This window comes from Nicotiana tomentosiformis, chromosome 8, assembly GCF_000390325.3.
Source record: "Nicotiana tomentosiformis chromosome 8, ASM39032v3, whole genome shotgun sequence".
Lineage (NCBI taxonomy): Eukaryota > Viridiplantae > Streptophyta > Magnoliopsida > Solanales > Solanaceae > Nicotiana > Nicotiana tomentosiformis.
The window spans coordinates 136,149,582-136,170,454 of NC_090819.1; the positions used below are offsets into that span (position 1 = coordinate 136,149,582).

General features: G+C 37.8%; 2 protein-coding genes across 2 annotated transcripts; both read right to left on the reverse strand.

The window, feature by feature from the left end:
* Positions 1-11,676: 11,676 nt before the first annotated feature.
* LOC138898209 (uncharacterized) lies at positions 11,677-12,006 on the reverse strand. Its single transcript, XM_070184257.1, has one exon. It carries the CDS (start codon positions 12,004-12,006, stop codon positions 11,677-11,679), a length of 330 nt encoding a protein of 109 aa, XP_070040358.1.
* Positions 12,007-19,424: 7,418 nt separating this feature from the next.
* Positions 19,425-20,438, reverse strand: LOC104088268 (large ribosomal subunit protein uL2my, C-terminal part). The gene is made up of 2 exons (XM_009592918.4): positions 20,279-20,438; positions 19,425-20,184 (listed from the first exon to the last, which is right to left on the reverse strand). The coding sequence occupies exons 1-2, from the start codon at positions 20,352-20,354 to the stop codon at positions 19,649-19,651; spliced, it is 612 nt and encodes a 203-aa protein (XP_009591213.1). The 5' UTR covers positions 20,355-20,438; the 3' UTR covers positions 19,425-19,648.
* Between the last annotated feature and the right edge of the window lie 435 nt (positions 20,439-20,873).

Sequence of the window (20,873 nt, forward strand, 5' to 3'; positions counted from 1 at the left end):
GAATGTTATTTTTTACTAAAAACTGAAAAAATCAAAAATATTTTTTTTCCAGTTTTTAGAAAAATATTGCTTTAGAAAACTGAAAAATAATTTCTAAAGCTATTATTTTTGTAAAAACTAAAAAAATAATAATTTTCTAAAGCAATATTTTTGTAAAAACTGAAAAAAAATAAATATTTTCTTTTTTTTCAGTTTTTAGTTTAAAAAAAAAATCAGTTTTTCCTGTTTTTACACGCTTTAGAAAATTGCTTTTCAATTTTTTGTTTTCAGTTTTTACAAAAACATTATTTTAGAAAATATTTTTTAGTTTTTTTTAAAGCAGTTTTTTTGTAAAAATTGGAAAAAAAATATTTTCGTTTTTTTTCAGTTTTTAGTAAAAAAATTTAGTTTTTTCCAGTTTTTACAAAAGAAAAATTGCTTTAGAAAATTGTTTTTCGGGTATGGGTAATATGTCTTTCTAATTAATTAGGAGATATATAAAATTGATCAACAAGACGATGACACGTGTCCCTCCGTTTAAATGGAGGGTATATTTGAACCCAAAGTATGACTGCCGGGGTATAGATAATCCAATAGTATAACAAGAGATATTCTTAAATCATTTTCGAAAGTACATATATTTGAACCTTTGCCGATCTCAAAAACTTTAAAATTGACATATAATAATACTATTACTTTTGCATTATCTTGTTTTGGTATGTCATTTTAAAATTTCCGCACGTCTTCCAATCACATTATCGTGTATATCTGTCAAATTCTATTTCAATCGGACATTTTTCTTTGATATGTCATTTTAAAACTTTCTCGCATCTTCTAATAACTATATATCATGTATATTATCAGATTCTAATTTAATCGGACATTTTTCTTTGAAACTTTGTAAAAGACTACGAACCGGTACTACGTTAAAATAGGATTCTTTTAACACGAATAATGAGCGAAACATGTCAACAAGAAAACCGAAGTCTTCGTGCTTTGAACTGGTCATTTAAGACTTAAGAGATTTAAATAATCTTTAGTGGAAAACTGTTTGCACAAATGGCAACATTAATGTCTTAATCTTATCATCTTTGTTTGGTCAAGGTGATAATTGTATGGGCCAAAAAATATCTTTGCTATAGGCAAGCTACGTCGGCACCATTATAGTCTTCATCGACCGCTACGTGCTATCAGTAAGGTCCCCACAAAGATCGGCCCCAGAACGAAGAAGCCCCGAAGCAATGAAGGGTGCGGTCGAAGAGTCAGCAAAAATCAGGGTTGTGAAGTTACCGTAGTTCAAGATCGAGGTCGAACATCTTAGATAGAGTTATAACAGTCAGTTCTAAGATAAGACATAAAAGAGAATATTTTAGTAGATATTCTCTTCACATGTACTATTATGGTTTCTAGAAACATGTTATCTATAAATAAAAAGAGACATAATGATAGGGGACATGAGATATTCATTTTAAAAAAAATATATTGACTTTATAGAGAGAATCTAATCCTATTGCAAGCATACACAACAACCTTTTTACTAAGATTCTTGTCTAGCATTTCCACTGGATCCAAGAACAACTTAAGTGTTCAAAGGTTTATCAATCATTCATCATTGTCAGAAAAAATATCCACTGATCTCATCCCTTTTCGGGTGACTCACACGTTTTATTTACTTAAACGTCATTTATTGTCATTCATTACTATTTAATGCCATATTCCATCTTTTGGGATCATTGAATATTATTATTCTTGCTTATCCGTTGCCATCCGGACAAATATACGAGTTATTTGTCATAACGCCGATAACTTTATTCTTAGGATATTATTTTTAGTTAAGATTAACTCTTCTTTATTTAAATCTAATTGGTTGAACCAAGATCTATATTTTTGGTCAAACATTTTGGCGACGTATGTGGAGATTTCTTAGTTTCCTTTGGATCTACAGCTAACGTGAGTCACTAACCTCACAAACCCCGAGATCTTTCTCTTTCTTTGTACGTACAAAAACCTACATGGCAGATAACCAAGGAGAGAGGACAAAAGTAATAGGTGATTTCCCTAGCAACCTCATGAATGCTATCAACGAGAGCTGTGAAACATTGGGCAAGGACGTGACGCCCACTGCCTCCCCTAGGCGCGAGAGGTCACCTCCGCCCCATTGTAGCATAACAAAACCAAATGGAAAAGGGGCCTCTACGTCCACAGAAGAAGGGACGCCACCAGCCGTGAAAAAGCTCCTCAAAGCATGGCTGACCGATACGCTAGTAAGCGTGCTCAACAAGCCCAATCCATGCACGGCTATAGAGACTGCAAAAACCTACACAGTACAACGAGCAGACGAACAAGGCGACCAACCAGACCCTCCAACACCAGGTATAACTCACAATGTTACTAATAATGAGGGTATCAACGCCCTCGCCGCTATTCTAAAGAGGATGGAAGAAATAGAGAATGAAAATAAAGCACTCAGAGATCAAATGAAAGAATACCAAGAACGAGTCGACAAGATACTGGGCGTCCCTAAGCTATTGCCAAAGAGGGATGCCGGCAGGTTCGTAGAGCATCCGTACAGCGAAGAAGCAGCTCCGCATGGCATACCAAAAACCTTCAAAATGTCGTCGTATCTTAGAATATACGACGGAACGACTGATCTCGAAGACCACGTGACTTATTATGTCACCGTCGTGAATCCAATGACCTCACCAAGGAACAAATGTCTTCTATTTTGGTGAAGAAATTTGGCAAAACTTATATGGGATGGGAATTAACATGGTATTCATAGCTACCGGCCCGCTCCATAGAAACCTTCGAGGAAATGGCCAATAAGTTCGTAACGGCGCATGCCGGAGCCAGGAAAGCCTAGACAAGAGTAAATGACATATTCGCCATCAATCGGTCCTTAGGAGAGGGACTTCCTCGACCGATTCAACAGGGTAAGGATGACCCTACCAAACCGAGGGGATGGCGGTCGCGGCTTTTCAAATAGGGTTGAGCAGAGATGGTTCAAGAGCGACTAGAAAACTATTGAGCTGATTGATGAAATACCCTCCAACCACTTGGGACGAGACCCATAATGCTTATTGTGCCGAATTCCGAGCAGATGAGGATGACCCTAACGGACCAACTCATCGGCTCATCTCGGTACAAGCCGAGTTACAAAGAGACAACATCAGGAAAGATCACCTGGTCTCCCGACCCAACAGGGAACGACACCAGCCATACTTCAGGGCCCCCGCCCTATCTTCTCTCCACCATGAGAAAGGCCCATCCAGGACGAGAACGGGGACTCACCAGAACGAGAGAGGTATGCCCCCTTATTATCTGCTCATAATTTTTGTGTTTCACCTACAGAAATAGTCTATGCCCTAGAGAAGCTCGGAACGAAGGTGAAGTGGTCGCCAAAGATGAGGTACGATCCGAGCACCAGAAAATTCGATGACCTATGCTAGTTCCACCAGGAGCGTAGACACAAAACAAAAGATTGCATCGCCCTCAGGCAAGAAGTTGTAAACATGTTGCACCAGGGACACCTCAAAGAGCTGCTAAGCGATAGGGGAAACAATAACTTTGCCAGAGGACGAGAACACCAAGGTCTGCCGAAGCTGCCATCACCAACTCGTACAATCAACATGACGATAACACAAACGATTGCATCGCCCTCAGGCAAGAAGTTGTAAACATGTTGCGGCATGGACACCTCAAAGAGCTGCTGGGCGACAAGGGGAGAAATAATTTCACCAGAGGATGAGAACACCAAGGTCCGTTGAAGCTGCCGTCACTAGCTCGTATAATAAACATGATCATCGACGGTAGCGACGACGCCTCCATCTATGACATTAAATTCACCACCACTCACAAACTCAAACGATTTATCATCTGCGAACGGTATGACGGACTCGAAGAAAGTATTATCTTCGATGATTCAAATGTCTACAGTTTGACTTTCTCTCATAATAATGCTCTCATCATTACTTTGCGCATTTTAGATATTGATGTCAAACGTATCATGGTAGACAATGAAAGTAGAGTGTGCATTATCCATCCCCGAGTCCTCGCCCAGATGAGACTCGAGGATAAAGTAGTGCCACGCTGCATCACACTAACCGATTTTAATAATGCAGTTGAACAGACATCGAGAGAAATTACATTCCCCGTCTTGGATGGCGGCGTAACGCTGGAGACGACATTCCACATCATGGACCAGGCCACCGCATACAATGCCATAATAGGACGACCGTGGATACATTCTATGAGAGCCATCCCCTCCAGCGTATACCAAGTAATTAAATTCCTAACACCTTGGGGGATATTCAACATACGGGGAGAACATTGCACATCCATAGAGTGCTACCGCATCGCCTTGGACATCACGACAACCCAACAAAAAAAAGATAAGGAAAAAAGCCATAGCAATCAACAGGGCCGAGGTCAACACAAGAAGATACTAGGGACATCAACATGGATCCCGAAATGGTTAAGGTTGCGGACTCGACTGTAGAGGACCTCGATCCTGTTCAATTAGACCCTAGCGACTGTAGCAAAAAGGCCTACATCGATTGCAAACTCCTTCATCAATGCAGATATGTTGGGCGTCCCCAAGGAGATCGCCATGCAGAAATTAAACGTCGACCCGTTCTACCCCTCGGTAAGGCAGGTGAGACATAAGTTCAATCCCGCCATCAATGATGCCGTCCATTAGAAGGTGGAGAAAATATTAGAAAATAGCTCTATCAGGGAGTCGAAGTACCCCAAACGGATCGCCAACGTAATAATGATCAAAAACAAAAATGGGAAATAGCGGATGTGTATAGACTTCACGGACTTGAACAAAGCATGCCCAAAGGATTAGTGCATGTTACCACATATCGACCAACTCATCGACGCAACGGCTGGGCACAAATTGTTGAGTTTTTTGGACGCGTACTCAGACTATAACTATATACTTATGGAAAAAGAGGACCAGGAGAAAACCACGTTCATCACCCACCGAGGAACATATTATTATAGGGTCATGCCATTTGGGCTGAAGAATGCATGGGCTACATATCAAAGATTAGTCACGAAACTGTTTAAAGATCAGTTCGGGAAGACCATGGAAGTATATATCGACGACATACTGGTCAAATCCGTAAAGGCAGAGGAGTATATCGACCATTTGAAGGAAGCTTTCGACATACTAAGACGGTACGGAATGAAATTAAACCCATAGAAATGCGTGTTTGACGTAGCCTCTAGGAAGTTCTTGGGCTTCTTAATATCATAACAGGGGATCGAGGTCAACCCAGACCAAATCAAAGTCATTGAAGGAATACCGGAACTCTTAACTACCAAGAAGCAAGTCCAAAGGTTGACTGGTCAAATTGTCACCTTATCGAGATTCATCTTGCGGTCGTCTGACACATGTCACAGCTTTTTCGGCGTACTCAAAAAGGACAACAACATCGAGTGGACACCCGAGTGCGTACAAGCTCTGCGACAACTGAAGGCGTATCTTTCATCACCACCTCTCTCTTAAAGCCCAAACCGGGGGAACATCTCCTCGTCTACCTGGCTGTCTCCGAAGTAGTTATATGCACTCTTGAGTTGAGAAACCAAAGGTACGTAATCTCCCATTTATTACATTAGCAAAACACTCGTCGACGCCGAGACGAGGCACCCGCACCTCGAGAAACTAGCCCTGCCACTAGTCATAGCTTCACGAAAGCTTAGACCTTATTTCCAGTTCTACCTTATCTCGGTCGTTACCACATTTTGCCTAAGAGGCATCTTATATAAACCCGAGCTATCGGGAAGGCTGGCCAAGTGGGACATCGAGCTAAGCGAGCATGATAGCACGTATCAGCCGCGAACGGCTATAAAGTCGCAAGTGCTCACCGACTTTGTCGCATACTTCAGTGAAAAACTAATGCCTTAAGTCGAGCAGAAAGTCATCCAAGCTTCTCCCCAAACACAAGACCTCTGGGTCCTATGCACCGACGACGCATATAACGCCTTCGGATCTAGATTAGGACTCGTACTCAAGGTCCATACCAGCGAAGTAATTCCAGTCCATAAGATGCCTAGATATGACTAACAACGAGGTCGAGTATGAGGCCGTAATTGCAGGATTGAGGTTAGCACTCAATTATGGGGAAAAGTGGTTGAAACTGTGCTGTGATTCCCAACTCGTAGTCAACCAAGTCACAAGGACTTTGCAAATCAAAGAACAAAGGTTGCAAAAATATCAGACCGAAATCTGTAAGTTGCTGCCCGAGTTCGACGAATGACAGTTCGACCAGATTCTATGTGCGCAGAATGCTGAAGTTGACGGCCTCGCCAAATTAGTTGCAGCTACCAAAAGCACCACAACCGGGGATAAAAGTGTAGTCCACCTCCTTAACTTCAAATTGTGAAAGGAACAAGGAAGGATCTTTGGGATGGATGAACAATGGTGGTGTTAGTTTTACCATTACCCTGTTGCTTTTCGTTTCAACTTCAAAACACTTGATTTAAAGAGCATCTGATCGACCCTCCTTGGCAACTCAAACCAGGGTGAAGGAAAACAGAAGAGCTACTAGAAACTAAAAAAAGCTAGCCAGCTAGGTAAACAACAAAGTTCAGTATCCACAAACACAAAGTACCCAATGTTTACAGACGTAGCCGCCTGACTGGAACTTAAGTAGCCTTCTGAAAATGTTGGGTTAATAGCCTCGCAATCTCTAGAAAACCAACTTTGTCCTTGCCATCAACAATGTATCTCTCGCTTATTTGTAGGATTCTGTAAATCGCAAAGTTACAAGCACCGTGTCAGGAATTAAACCAAAGGGAGGTGATAGACATTTATTTCAGCTGAAACAATAATACCCGTTGCACCAAAAAAGAAAAACTGGAAACAAAAATAGTTAGCAGTGATCAAATTGACCAACTCAATCTCTTCTTGCACACATTAGAAATCTCTTGGATTGAGTTGAGTCATAGACGAGAAATACCAACTCCCAAACGCCAATATTCTTTTTATAATGGCGATGATTAGGGCAGCTTGCGCAAATTCCACCTGATACCACTTGCAACCTCCCATGTGCACAGGTACCAGATAACTCTACCAATACCCTTGGATGAAAATGCCAAACATAAATTTCTTCATTTATTTTTGTACGGGGGAAGGAGCAATTAAATAGTGAATACTTTGATGAACCATGGCAATCATCGGGTCATGAAGCTATGACGTATGTACAGATTCCAAATTCAAAAAGTGGTGAAAAACTCTGTCCAAGCAATGCTGGCATTCCCGACAAGTAATTTCATCTCAAAGTGGACCTGTAGTTAATCATGGTTGCCTTCATTGTGATTCCACTCAATGCCATCTAAGGTTGATCTCAGAATTACAACACTCGGAATTCTAATTTGTAACACTTTACCAATCCGATGCATAGTAACAAAAGTGAAGCTAGCATGACGGACCAACCTCCATTGTTGGCTGTCCTCAAGCTTCTACATAGAGAGAAAGGGAAGGTTCGAGAGAGAGAAAATTAGGGAATTTTTTGTGTGTTCTTTTTCTTTATTAACTATAGTACATATATACATGTATATTGAAAAATAAAATACTAATGACAACTAATTAATAAACTACCCTTGTAACTATCCAACAATTCTCAGCTAACTAACTGATAAATATAATACACTGATGTGCTGCAATTCTATAATCTCAATACCCCCCCCCCCCTCAAGTTGGAGGTGAGGAACTCACTGCCAACTTGTCTAGAAGGTCTAAATGTTTATTTCCTGTGAGAGCCTTTGTTAAAATGTCAACTAGTTGATCATGAGTAGAAATGTGATGAAGCGTAATTAGACCATCATGTAGCTTGTCTCGCACAAAGTGATAATCGATTTCTATGTGCTTTGTCCTTTCATAGAACACAGGGTTCCTAGCAATGTGTACAACTGCTTGGCTATCACAAAACACTTGAATGAGATCAGTACATGGAACTGTGAGTTCCTCCAATAATCTCTGCACCCATACCAGCTCTCCAACCACCTTTCTCAGTGATAAGTACTCTGCTTCTGCAGAATATAGTGAGACAGTAGTCTGCTTCTTTGATTTTCAGCTAATGGGGCTACCTCTAAAGAGCACTAGATACCCACTTACAGATCTTTTTGAGTCAGGACATGCTGCCCAATCTGAGTCACAATAGGTTGTGACCTTGTAAGAAGGATTATTGGACAGAAAGATGCCTAGAGTAGGATCATTCTTCAGATACCTGAGTACATGTATAGCAGCCTTCAGGTGAGGCTCTCTTGGTGCCTGCATAAATTGACTTAGGTGTTGTACACTGTATGCAATATCCAACCTTGTGTTTGTGAGAAAGTTGAGTTTCCTAACTAGTTTTCTATAATATGATGGGTCAGACAGCAGAGTGCCCTCTTCAGCCCTCAGTTTGATTGAAGACTCTAGTGGAGATGAAATAGCAGAATACCTCAGGCAATCATACTCTTTCAGTAGGTCAGTGGTGAATTTTCTTTGGGAGATCAACACTTCATCATCCTTGTAAAGCATCTCTAGCCCCAAGAAGTAGTGTAACTTGCCTAAGTCTTTTATTTTGAATTGATTATGCAAGTAAGTCTTCAGTGCCTTAATTTCCTCAAGATTATTCCCAGTAAGGATCACATCATCAACATATACAACTACAAAAACTGATGACTCACCTTGCTTTTTGTAGAACAAGGAGTAATCATTGATTGAATGTCTGAAACCTCTAAAATACAGGGACTCTGTCAGCTTGTCATACCACTGTCTACTAGCCTGTTTGAGGCCATACAAAGACTTCCTTAGTCTGCAGACAAGTTGTGTGTCTTCTACCTTCAGACCCTGTGGGATTTCCATGTATACCTCTTCGTGTAGATCTCCATGTAGGAATGCATTATTCACATCCAGCTGATAAAGGTCTTATCCTTTCTTTACTGCAGTGCTAATCAGCGATCTAACAGTGGTCATCTTAACCACTGGGAAGAAAGTTTCTGTATAGTCAATCCCAGCTTCTTGTGCGTATCCTTTTACCACAAGCCTTGCTTTGTATCTTTCCATACTTCCATCTGCTTTGTGCTTTATCTTGTACACCCACTTGCATCCTATGGCCTTCTTTCCTGTAGGTAACTTAACTAGATCCCAAGTATGGTTAGTATATAAAGCTTCAAATTCTTGTGTCATTTCTACTTGCCAGGCAGGATTCAAGGTTGCCTCCTTATAAGAGTATGGTTCACACTCATGTGAAATGTTCTTAACTAATTGCTGGCTATCATGGCTCAATATGTTAAAGGACACAGAATGATTGTTGGAGAAAAGGGAAGTAATTGAATTAGGAGTAAGTGAAGCAGGAGCTAATTGATGTTCAAGGTTTGTGTTGTTGTTTAAGTGACTTTTTGGTTGTAAATTGGGCAGTGTATAGACATAGTCTTTGAGGTGTGAGGGTGTGCTAAGTGTCCTGCTTGATCTTCTATGTTGATTAGTTGATTGATCAATATTAGGCTCTATGTTATGTGGTGCTTGGTTGAAAGGTGCAGTGTGGAGTTCTGAGTGTTCTACAGATGAAGCATTTGATTCTGGATTTAGGCTTACATATGAAATATGATTTGGTGTGCTTGTAGAGTTTGACAAAAGGTTAATGTCTGGTGTATCAGATATAGGACTTTCAGTGACAAAATTTGATGCATCTCTATCATGATTACAATGATCATCAAGTGTATTTACTGTGGAATTGGGACATGGGGAATTGCGGTTTATCATATGCAACACAGAAGGGAAAGAGGAATGTTCAGGTGAAATGGCAAAAGGGAAAACATCTTCATGAAACATAACATCTCTAGACACATGTACCCTCTTTGTGGCTAAATCAAGGACTTTATATCCTTTGGTCCCAAAGGGATATCCTACAAACACATGAGGAGTGGCTCTAGGTTCAAATTTGTCTTTGTGAGTTTTGAGTGTGGTGGCATAACACAAGCAACCAAAACTTCTAAGATGTGAATATGTTGGTTTTCTGTTGTGAAGGAGCTCAAAAGGGCATTTATTGTTGAGAATTAAAGAAGGCAGTCTATTTATCAAATATGTAACAGTTAGTATACACTCTCCCCAGTATCTCATTGGCAATTTGGATTGATAAAGTAAAGCTCTAGCTGTTTCTAGCAGGTATTTGTGTTTTCTCTCAACCACACTATTTTGTTGTGGTGTGTATGGGCAAGTTTTCTGGTGGATTATGCCTTTCTCTTGAAAAAATAACATACTTTCATTGTTCACAAATTCTAGCCCATTATCTGACCTAACAGTCTTGACTGATGTACTAAACTAATTTTCAATCATAGAAACAAGAGCTTTGATGGCTTGAAGAGTGTTACTTTTGCTACTTAAGAGATGAGTCCAGGTTGATCTACTAAAGTCATCAACCATGGTAAGGAAGTATTTGTAATTGTCATGTGTGGTTGTGTGATATGGCCCCCATAAATCCATGTGTAAGAGTTCAAATATTCTGGAAGTGGATGAAGTTCTTTGGCCAAAAGGTAACCTTGTCTGCCTTGCCATGGGACAGACATGGCAAGTGAATGGCTGCTTGTGGGAAAATTCAACAGGTATAGTAGAGATAGTTCTCATTTTTACAAAGGGTACATGGCCCATCCTGTTATGCCATAGATGCTCATTGTTATTTTCATGAGATGATAAAGACAACAAAAGAGAACTCACATTAAAAGAAGAGTCAGTTTTATTGCTTGAGTAAAGAGTATTTACATTGACATTGTTATGTGACTGAGATGACTTATTTACACTTGACAAGGATTGTATGGGTGAGTTGTGACTCTTTCCTGTATTTACAACATCAGTCAATGTAGGAAAACAAGAATGAGAGTAAAGATTGATAGGAACAGAAAATGAACCAGCTCTGAACACCCATGACACTCAGGGCAAAAGAAGTACAATGCACTCATTGCCTTACCAATCTCCAGAGGCCTCTTCATTAAAGGGGCCTGCATCATGCAAAGGTATGTACTGAAGTTAACTATGCAATTGAGATAATCAGTTAAGGAGTGAATAGAGATGAAGTTGTATTTGAAAGTAGGCACATATAATACTCTAACTAAGGTTAGCATAGGACCAAGAGATGCATCTCCAATTTCTGTCACTTTCACTCTATATCCGTTAGGTAAGGTAACTAGGAAAAGATATATCAAGGTTCTAACATTCTTTAAAAAGGATTTTCTATATGTCATATGATTTGAGGCTCCACTATCTAATATCCACAAGTCAGCAATTGATTTAGAATATCTACACACTGTTGTTTCAGCAATCTCTTTATAGGTAGAGCAAGCTAGAATACCTGCAAAGTTTGTAGCTCCACAAGTCATGTTGTTGTTAGGACCTTCTCCTGTGTTTCTTCCTCGGAATTTCTCCACTAAGCTAAGTAATTGGTTGTACTGCTCCTTTGTTAGGTTCTGAAGTCCCTGACTTTGATTTCCTTATTCCATCTCCTCACAATCTACACGAACATTTGCAGCAGATGCTGTATTTTTCCCTTTTGTGAACTTGAAGTCCTGTGAAAAACCATGAATTCTGTAACAATTGTTCCTGGTGTGTCTTGGCCTTTTACAATAGTCACAGAACATCCGAGACTTAGCAGTTGGATAGTTTGATTTGTTTGAATTGTATGGGTTTGGCCCAATACTGCCTCCTCTCTAATTGTAATTGGTCCTAAACTTGGCATTGTCGGGTCCATTTGCACTCAATGAGGTGGACTCCATGACCAATTTGTTGTTTGGTCTGACTTCTCTCTGTTTTTCTTCCTGGATAAGGATAGAGAAAGCTTGAGCTATGCTGGGCAATGGATTCATCATCAATATACTGCCTCTCACAACTATATAAACTTCATTCAGGCCCATTAGAAACTGAATTAGTCTTCGATCCTGCTCGGCTTTATGCATATTTGCCTTTGCACCACAAGTGAATTGACAATTGCACTGTGCATATGCATTCAAGGTGTTCAATTCTTCCCAAAGTCGTTTCATTTTAGTGTAATACCATGTGATGTCCAAAGCCCCTTGACTAAGGTCACTAATTTCCTTTTGCAGTTGATAAAGTTTCGCTCCATTAGTCTGATCATATCTGTCTTCTAACTCTTGTCATAACTCCTTAGCGTCGTTGACATATTGTAGACTATCAGCTAGATCCTTTGAGAGTGAATTCAAAATTCACGATGCAACCATATCATCACAACGAGCCCACTGATCGTAGGTCGCTTCATCAGTGTTAGGCTTCTTACACTTTTCTGTGATGAATCCGACTTTGTTCTTTACTGACAAAGCCCTAAGGACTCCTCTTCTCCAGGATCTGTATCCGGTTCCGTCAAAAACAACAGGAACTAGCGTCGTTCCGGTACTTTTCGATGGGTGCATGTACAGTAGGTTAGTCGAATCCAAATTACCAGTTGTACTTTGAGTTTCCTTGTCTCCAGCCATCGATTGAAGTGGATCGGAGCAATTGATTGCTCAATTTGAAGAAATTAGATGAAAATTTTCAGAAACCCTTCCGTCAAGGCGTGAGCTCGTACTTGCTGATTTTAAGAATCGAGAAGAGAAATTGATGAAATTTAGGAGGATTTATGTTGAGAAATTAGAGCTAAGCTCTGATACCATAACAAAAGTGAAGCTAGCATGACGGACTGACCTCCATTGTTGGTTGTCCTCAAGCTTCTACAGAGAGAGAAAGGGAAGGTACGAGAGAGAGAAAATTGAGAAATTTTTTGTGTGTTCTTTTTCTTTATTAACTACAATACATATATACATGTATATTGAAAAACAAAACATTAATGACAGCTAATTACTAAACTACCCTTGTAACTATTCAACCAATCTCAGCTAACTAACTGATAAATATAATACACTGATGTGCTGCAATTCTATAATCTCAACATAGCACACACCCTTGTAGCACTTATTTGACTATACATCAGCTATGCTTCCAAGATTATAAGATGCATAGCTAACATGATTACCTCGGCAAAGACAAGTAAGACAAAAATATTAGCAAAACAAGTACACAAGCACTAAATTCCGCATTTGACCTTGTCTTAGGCAAAATTTTGGAGAGTTGAAAGACTGATCGAACTTCAGTGGTTCAAAAAGAAATGTTTATTTACACAAAATAGAAGTATAATGTCTTCATGGACGACCATAATTTTCTCTCAAGTTCATCCAAGTAATTAACAAGTGAAAAGAATCTCCAAAAGGATACAACATAAATGATATAATTCAAAAACAATCGAAAATAAGAAGTTAAGGCAACCCAAGGGTGTAATTTAATGGTACATGAAGTGGAAGTAGAACATGAGGTATGAGGTCTCGATTTCAAATTTCAATGGGAGCAAAAAAATAATACTACGTGATTTCTTTCCATCTGCCTAAGCCTTGGTAGTAAAGTTGGCGTTGGCCCTAGCACCCCCATCGTTAAGAGAAAAACAAAGTTGACAGGAAAAATATCTTTTACCATGCTCTATAAAAGAGCCATAGAGGCTTATCAAGTTTACTAATGAACTGCAAAAGAATGAAGTGATATTGAGCAAAAGGAAACAGACCTGAAGATTATGAGTTTTGATCTATTCCCAAACTTTTTTTACAGCGTCAGGGATGCTTCAGCAGTACCTGAAGATTACTAATGTTTGTATTTTATTTTATTTTTAACAAAGAGCTAACATCTGTAATTTTACCAAAAAGGATTAGAACATGACCAAAAATCATTTATGACACGAAGAGATCATCTTGTGACAAAATAATTTGTCAAGCACAAGTTATAGAAGGTGAAACGAACAAAAGAGTTATATTTGCACTTAAACCCTCCATCTCAAGTTTGTTCTATTTAAATATTTTAAGCGGGTCTTTATTATATCATTTAGACACAAAATTGATAAGCACCAAAATACAGAAGTTCCTTGTAATTCACATGTCATGGTAACGAATAAAACGTAAACCGGTGAATTTAACTAAAACAAAAAAGGTTTTAAAAGGTTATGGCCAAGTTCTTCTTCCATTCTCGTCAATCATTCATATTTCTTTCTCCATCTCAGTTGGATTTCCACATCCAGATTTGCTAAGAGGTCTCCTTTTCTTATTTTTTTTAATCTTTTTCAAATTTCTCCTAGTTTGCTCGATTGAAGAAGGCTATCAGTGCAATATCGAAAAGAGCACCGGGCTCTCAAATTTTTGCGTCTTGTGATGTGAAGAACTGAAAATATCTTCGACAGAAGCAAACTCAGGTAGCAGATTTTACAACTGCAAAATCGATCAAGTTAGTGTTTTCGCTAATTTTTTGAGTTAAGGTTGGGCCTGTTGTGTCGTCTCACCACGATTTCCGACCAGCTGAAGCTATAAAGAAGAAGAAAGATTATTATCAGCACTCGTCTGCTTGCAATCCGGCATCAGTAGGAACTTTAGGATTAAATTTCACAATTGGTCTTATATAACTGTGACTATTTTTCACAAAGTTATATAACTTTGTTTTCTCGCACAAAAATCATATTTTTCATCAAAGTCATATAACTTTGTTTTCTCACACAAAAATCATAATACTTTCACTAACTCACACAAAAATTATAGCGGTCGAAAAATAAATTTTTCGATAGTATTTTTTTAAAATAGGAGAAATATGAGTATATTTTTAGCCGTTCCCAAAAATAATAGTCGATAAAATATTTATTTTTATATATATGTGTGTATTATATACATATAATATACACATTCTATATATATTTTGGCTAGCAAAAGCAATTAGTTTCGGCTGGCTGATTAATTTTTTATTTTTCCCTTAAAATAGGAATGACCCAACAATTCTCATATACTTAAGTTAAAATAATACTAAACATAAATTCTTCCCCGTAAGAAACTTAGTTCGGAATACATAAGATTCTGACAAAAATAAGGAAATAAAAGGTATAATTAGAGAGCACTTGAAAATAAATGCTATTGATTTGAATAAAAATCTTGAAAAGAAAAATAAAAGATAAAAGTATCATGTTTTGAAGGATTTACTATTTATTTTTAGTATTATTTTAATTTTTATATATGAGTATTGGGTCGGGTGAGTCAAGTCGGGTTGGCATATCCCTATTTTAATTGAATTATTATTTATTAGACTGAAAATAAGAAAATAAAAAATCACCAAATAAGAAAATAAGAAAATACTATTGACTATGATTTTTTGTATGAATTAATAAAAGTTTTATGATTTTTATGAGAAAATATAGTTATATGATTTTGGTGAAAAAAAGTAATAGTTATATTATTTTTGTGTGATAAAATTAAGTTACATGAAGAAAAAAAAAAAAGTTATAGTTATATGATTGTGAAATTTACGACTTTAGATGAGTTCTGAAGTCCTTTAGCACCAATTTGTTGCTATATAACTTGTGGGAATTCACTGTGTCATTTTGTCGAATAACTTGTATGCTCGGAACAGCTGAAATTTCTTTTTGCATTAGCATGGAGTTTGGCTGGATGAAGTAAGTGGGAGAAAGCTTAGACACATTCGCCATGACAGCAGAAAAGCTTTTCGCATTGGGTTTTTTTCGATTTGGACCGCCGGAACTCCATTTCCGGCCAATTGAAGCTTTGCCGGTGTTCAATATAATGTCGGAGCTGACATTTCCAACAGTAAAATGGTTACTTACAGTTTATGAGATAGTCAATAATATTAGGAATGATTCCTCGAAGATGCTTCAATCCATCGGTGACGAAATCAAAATTTTAACACCACCAGTCAACGAGCTATAAAACCACCAGGAACACTTCGATTCACCTTCACTCGTTCGAAGCGAACTCAATAGCCCGTGAAATTGGAAACTAAATCAGCTCCAACATTTTAATTGATAGCAAATTTTGGATTTGATATCAGACCAGCAAAAATTACATTTTCCAGCAAGAAGTATGAAGAGTTCACGTTTTTCACAAATGTGAGTAACGCTTACCTTGACATGTTAGCTTTTTGTGTCTAAATAACACAGTAAAAATATGATTAAAGTGTTCGAATGAAACAAAATTGAGATAAAATATGAAAACTGTGGACAAATTAAAGTGGTTGTCGATGTATTTTGCTTTTGCTAGAAAATGATCAAAAGAGTTGTATGTCATAGAGATTTGGTGATCCAATTATAATGTTTAATTATTTATCAGGGAGATTCACCATAGATATTAATTTGACTCAATATTGTCAGAGATAATAGTACACTTCTTCACATCCTTCATGTAATGCATTCAAGTCTCTCTTTTTTTAAGTTAAAAAATCACCAATATGGTGTGAGTTTTAGACTGGACCTCAATCTATATATTAGAATCCAAAAGGTAAATACATTGAGGATTGGGACAACTAATGTCCTTATCCTGAGCAATTACTAGTTTGTGGGGCATTCCCTTGGGCAAAATTCATATTGGGATGCCTTATAATACACTTGGGAAGTATATAAGACAAAAAGGACAAGTTAGACATACCATATAGTAACAAAACTATACATCAGAAAATTTATTTCTAGCTCTGATTTACTTGTCAATTGAGACTTGCATGTGAAAACCTCTACTTTCCTTACCGAGAAAGGTGACAGCCTCAATGAAGACAGAAATTTTCTTAACTAGTTGGTTGATTTGCCTAGGAATAAACGACTGTCTGTTTATAGCATTAATCAGATACATCACTTCCTATTGCATCAATCCAAAGTGCATATGCTTTTAGCCTTTTAGGACCGTTTAGTTGCAACAATAGGAGAACGAAGGTTCTATACACAAATTTGCTGTCTTCGTTTTTCTTTTTGGGTTGTTAATTTAGTAAGACATGAAGTTGTGGGCAAGTCAAGTCTCGCAACAATAAGATACGATGTGTATCTATTTTTATAAACAAACCCTTTTCCTGACTTCAACTCAATATATATGCTCTATTTGCAAAAAACATGTACTAAAGAAACTCTCATTCACGAACATGGATTACATCCATTTTCCCAAAGTAATCCTTCGAAATTAAATGTATATACAAGCAGATAATTTACTCTTAAGAGTTCAAATGTTAGATTATGCGCTGTTGCTTTCAAGAAAATGTTAGACAGGGCGTTACCATAGCAGAAGTGAGAAATCTAGCCTTGTCATTTAAGAAAACAAAAATACCTTAAGATCATTATGGAATATTATGTTATAAGTGCCTGTTGTGTTCTGTTTGAACTGGCTGCACTGCAGTGTATCATGAATAAGTTTGAAGAACTCCACGCAGAAATTTGAAAAAGAAAATATTGAGTAGAAACAAGAACCTCACGCACCTTGCAAAAGGTGAGCAGCTTTGAAGCACTAATAATTTGGATACTGAAAAAAATGTAAAACACTTTGAAAAAATTAGCAAAAAATAGAGGCTGAGGAGGGGGGTTAAAACCCATAGTATTGTATTGAAAGGCAGAACAAAGAGTTAGTGTCTTAATCCTCTTTAAATTGAAAAATGACCGCTCGTACACCCTCCCCTCCCAGTAACTATACAAGGTACATTCCTCATATTATCATTTCTAATTGAAACAGTTCAGTAACATCTCCAGTCTCTTGATAGTGCACCAATACGTCCAAATAGCACTTAGCCTAAAGCTTAGCAAGTTAATTAGACAGTTTAATGGCCTGTTACAACTAAAGAGAAGAGAATACTTAATCTGGAGTAAATATCATAGCCAATAGAATCAACCGGCGCAGTCACTAAATGTTTAGAATTTTTGGTCAAGCTCTTGGGCCTTCGATCTATATCTTGAGATTGCACATCAAATATTGATCAGCATCTTCCCTCAACCTCAAAATGTCAACTTGAATTTTAGGAAGGTTGCTGATCACAGTTCAATGACTCAATATTTATTCTGATAGGCATGGTTGATCTTGCCCCAGCATTGTTTTTCTCCTAAACCTACTACCTCCCACCAGCACAGGTATCGAGCAACTCTATCCACTAAGGCTTAGACATATGAGAAGTAATCACCTAATATTTACTGTCTGGTAGGGATTTGAAACTTGGTCTCCAAGGTTTACACTAACTTCATTGACCACTAAGTTACACCTTAGGTACCTTATTCTCCTTTTCTAAAATGTCTGAGTGGTCTGCTCAGCAAATGTACAAAGTGGACTCAATCTTATCGCAAGTATACATAATTTATTTAGCACTAAGTATGTCTGCACATGGACTTATCGTAACAAGCCAGCACTATACGCCAAGAACAGCCGCCTGCGGTTGTCCTTGAACTCATAGTTAACTTGGAACTAAAAGTTATAGCTAGAGACGCTCTATCAAACTCAAATGTGACAAGAAAAGAGTCAAATGTTAAGTTTACCACAAAGGGGGGAAAACATGTCTTATACCATGTAAAAAAGTGATTCCAGTGAGAATAAATTCATTTATGTAAACATCTTAAGCAAACAACACATGCGCAAAGCCAAATTCTTTAATTGACTAGCATATCAAATATCTTGATGGCATTCCAAGAGTCAATACCCCTCTCAACACTTCCATCATGTTGATTACCCACTTATCTAAAATTTCAGATATCAAAGAGTCAAATTTGAAGTTATTCACAACACTTGTATACTGTATGACAACACATCCATAGACCAGTTCAACTTTTCTCTTGTCATAATGGAAAAGCACAAAACAACACAGCTACGAACATAATATCTCTAGGGTCCAAGAAAACAAATCCAAGCATGCCATCAAGCATAAGAGACTTTGTATTGAATTAGCCATTTATTATGCCTTCATGAGGTAAATCGCTGCACCTCCCAAACCTAAACAAATTGAATTCTTCAAGACCACAACACAGCATGTGAGAAAGCCTCGACTTTCTGAGCAAGATCATCTTAATGGAAGCAAAAAGTACAACAACAGGTACGGCTCAATTACCCAATCTAGTTGAGGAATGGAATCAAAAAGTAATTTATGTAAAACATCAGGGAAATACAAGAAAACGAGGTAAGACTATACCAAGAAAAACTCAGAGAAAAAACAAAACTCTATTTATTGAAGGAAATGCATAAATATGATATGGCAGATTGTCACATCAACAACTCATTAACTACTCAAGAAACTCAAAATTATGTTGGAAACAATAAGCGTGCAACTTACACAAAAACTTCATTATCAGAGGCTATGGAAAGGAAAAGCAACATTAGAAATAATAATACATTCCTGTGCGCGTGCCTAAGACAGAATAGACGATAATAGTGAAAGACATCACCATACCTTTGCTTCCACAAATGCAGAGCAAGAATCAACGATATCCAAGTTATACTCCACATTTAAGAAAATAAGAACTATACTATAATACTGGCATGGAGAAAGAAAACATAAAGCAAATGAAATGCAATCATCTAACCGAGTTTAGAGTCTTAAAAAATGCAATCATCTAACCTACTTTGGCTCAGACCCGGTATGTGTTAAAAAGTGCACTTAATAAGAACAAATAATATAGTTCGAATGTAGTAAATCAATTAAGTTGTGGTAGAATAATGAAGGCGAACCTATAATGCTCAAATCGGCTCTTTGATAAACAAGTTTCAAACTTGATTTGCTAATATTATTATCTCTCCATAAACTTCATCCAAAAACATAATAATCTTAAACAAACAAATATCCATCAAATTACCCAAAAGATACCTACTTTTTTCTCTTAAGAGGCCCAGTTTTATACCCAGATTTAGTAGGTTTACCCCAAGGAGTCAACGAAACCCTGCCATGACTTCCACTACTCTTACTCCTCCCTTCACCACCCCCATGTGGATGATCCACCGGGTTCATCGCCACACCTCGAACTGTCGGTCTCCGTCCTAGCCACCTGGCATGTCCCGCCTTCCTTAACTTCTTCGTCCCGTGTTCCGGGTTCGATACTTGCCCTATCGTAGCCCTACATTTAACGTCAATCAATTTCTTCACACCGGACGGTAACTTCACTTCGCAGTACTTAGTTGAAGCGCTGGGTTCGGTTAGGATTTTCGCCGACGTACCAGCTGAACGAACTAGTTTTCCGCCTTGTCCGGGTCGGATCTCGATATTGTGAATTAGGGTTCCAATTCGCATCATGCCTAATGGCATGCAACTTCCGATTTGGGAACTGATGTCTAGACTGAATTGGTTCATCATTGATTCCAGCTCCTTTGACGGTTTCATTTTGGATGCCAATGCTTCAAATGGACCTGTAAATTGTAACAAAAAAAGAGAGGTTAAATTGTAGAGATTTTGTATTGATTTAGAGAGATATGATATTGAATAGAGAAAGAGAGAGTTTACTGGTAGAGAAAGAGCGGTGGATGGCATTGCTGAGAAGAGAAGAAGAAGCAGCAATTCGAGCTCTGAAGAGAGCCATTTGTTTTTTGGAAGTTGTGTGTGTAACGAGAGGAGTAGGGTTTAAGAGAAATTTTGAGTTTCTGGAGATAAAACGGTGTCGTTAAATGAAGCTGTATACAGAAGCTCTAGTCTCCCTCTCGTTTACTTTCTCTGTTATTTTTTATTTCACTTTGTATTTGTATGTATAAATTGTATTAACCTGCCCTTTTGATGAATCACAATGCAAGAGTCTGCTTTCTAAATTTTTTAGAAAAGATCCAATAAAATAACACAAGCTCAAACAATTTTAATGCAATTTTTCCAATTAAACTTATCCTCAACTAGTGATAGTAACGTGCTTTGACAGACTTATCCAAAAAGGTTCAATTTAATTCTCTCTTTGGAAAATCTTTGTTATTTATATGATAAGTCTGCATTTCAAAAGATAAATGCATTAGTGTGTATATACAGAAGAGGATCTAATATTTAAACTTGATAAAATCAATCTACTTTTGAAATTATGGGTCAAATATACTATTCTCAAATCAAAAAATTATGA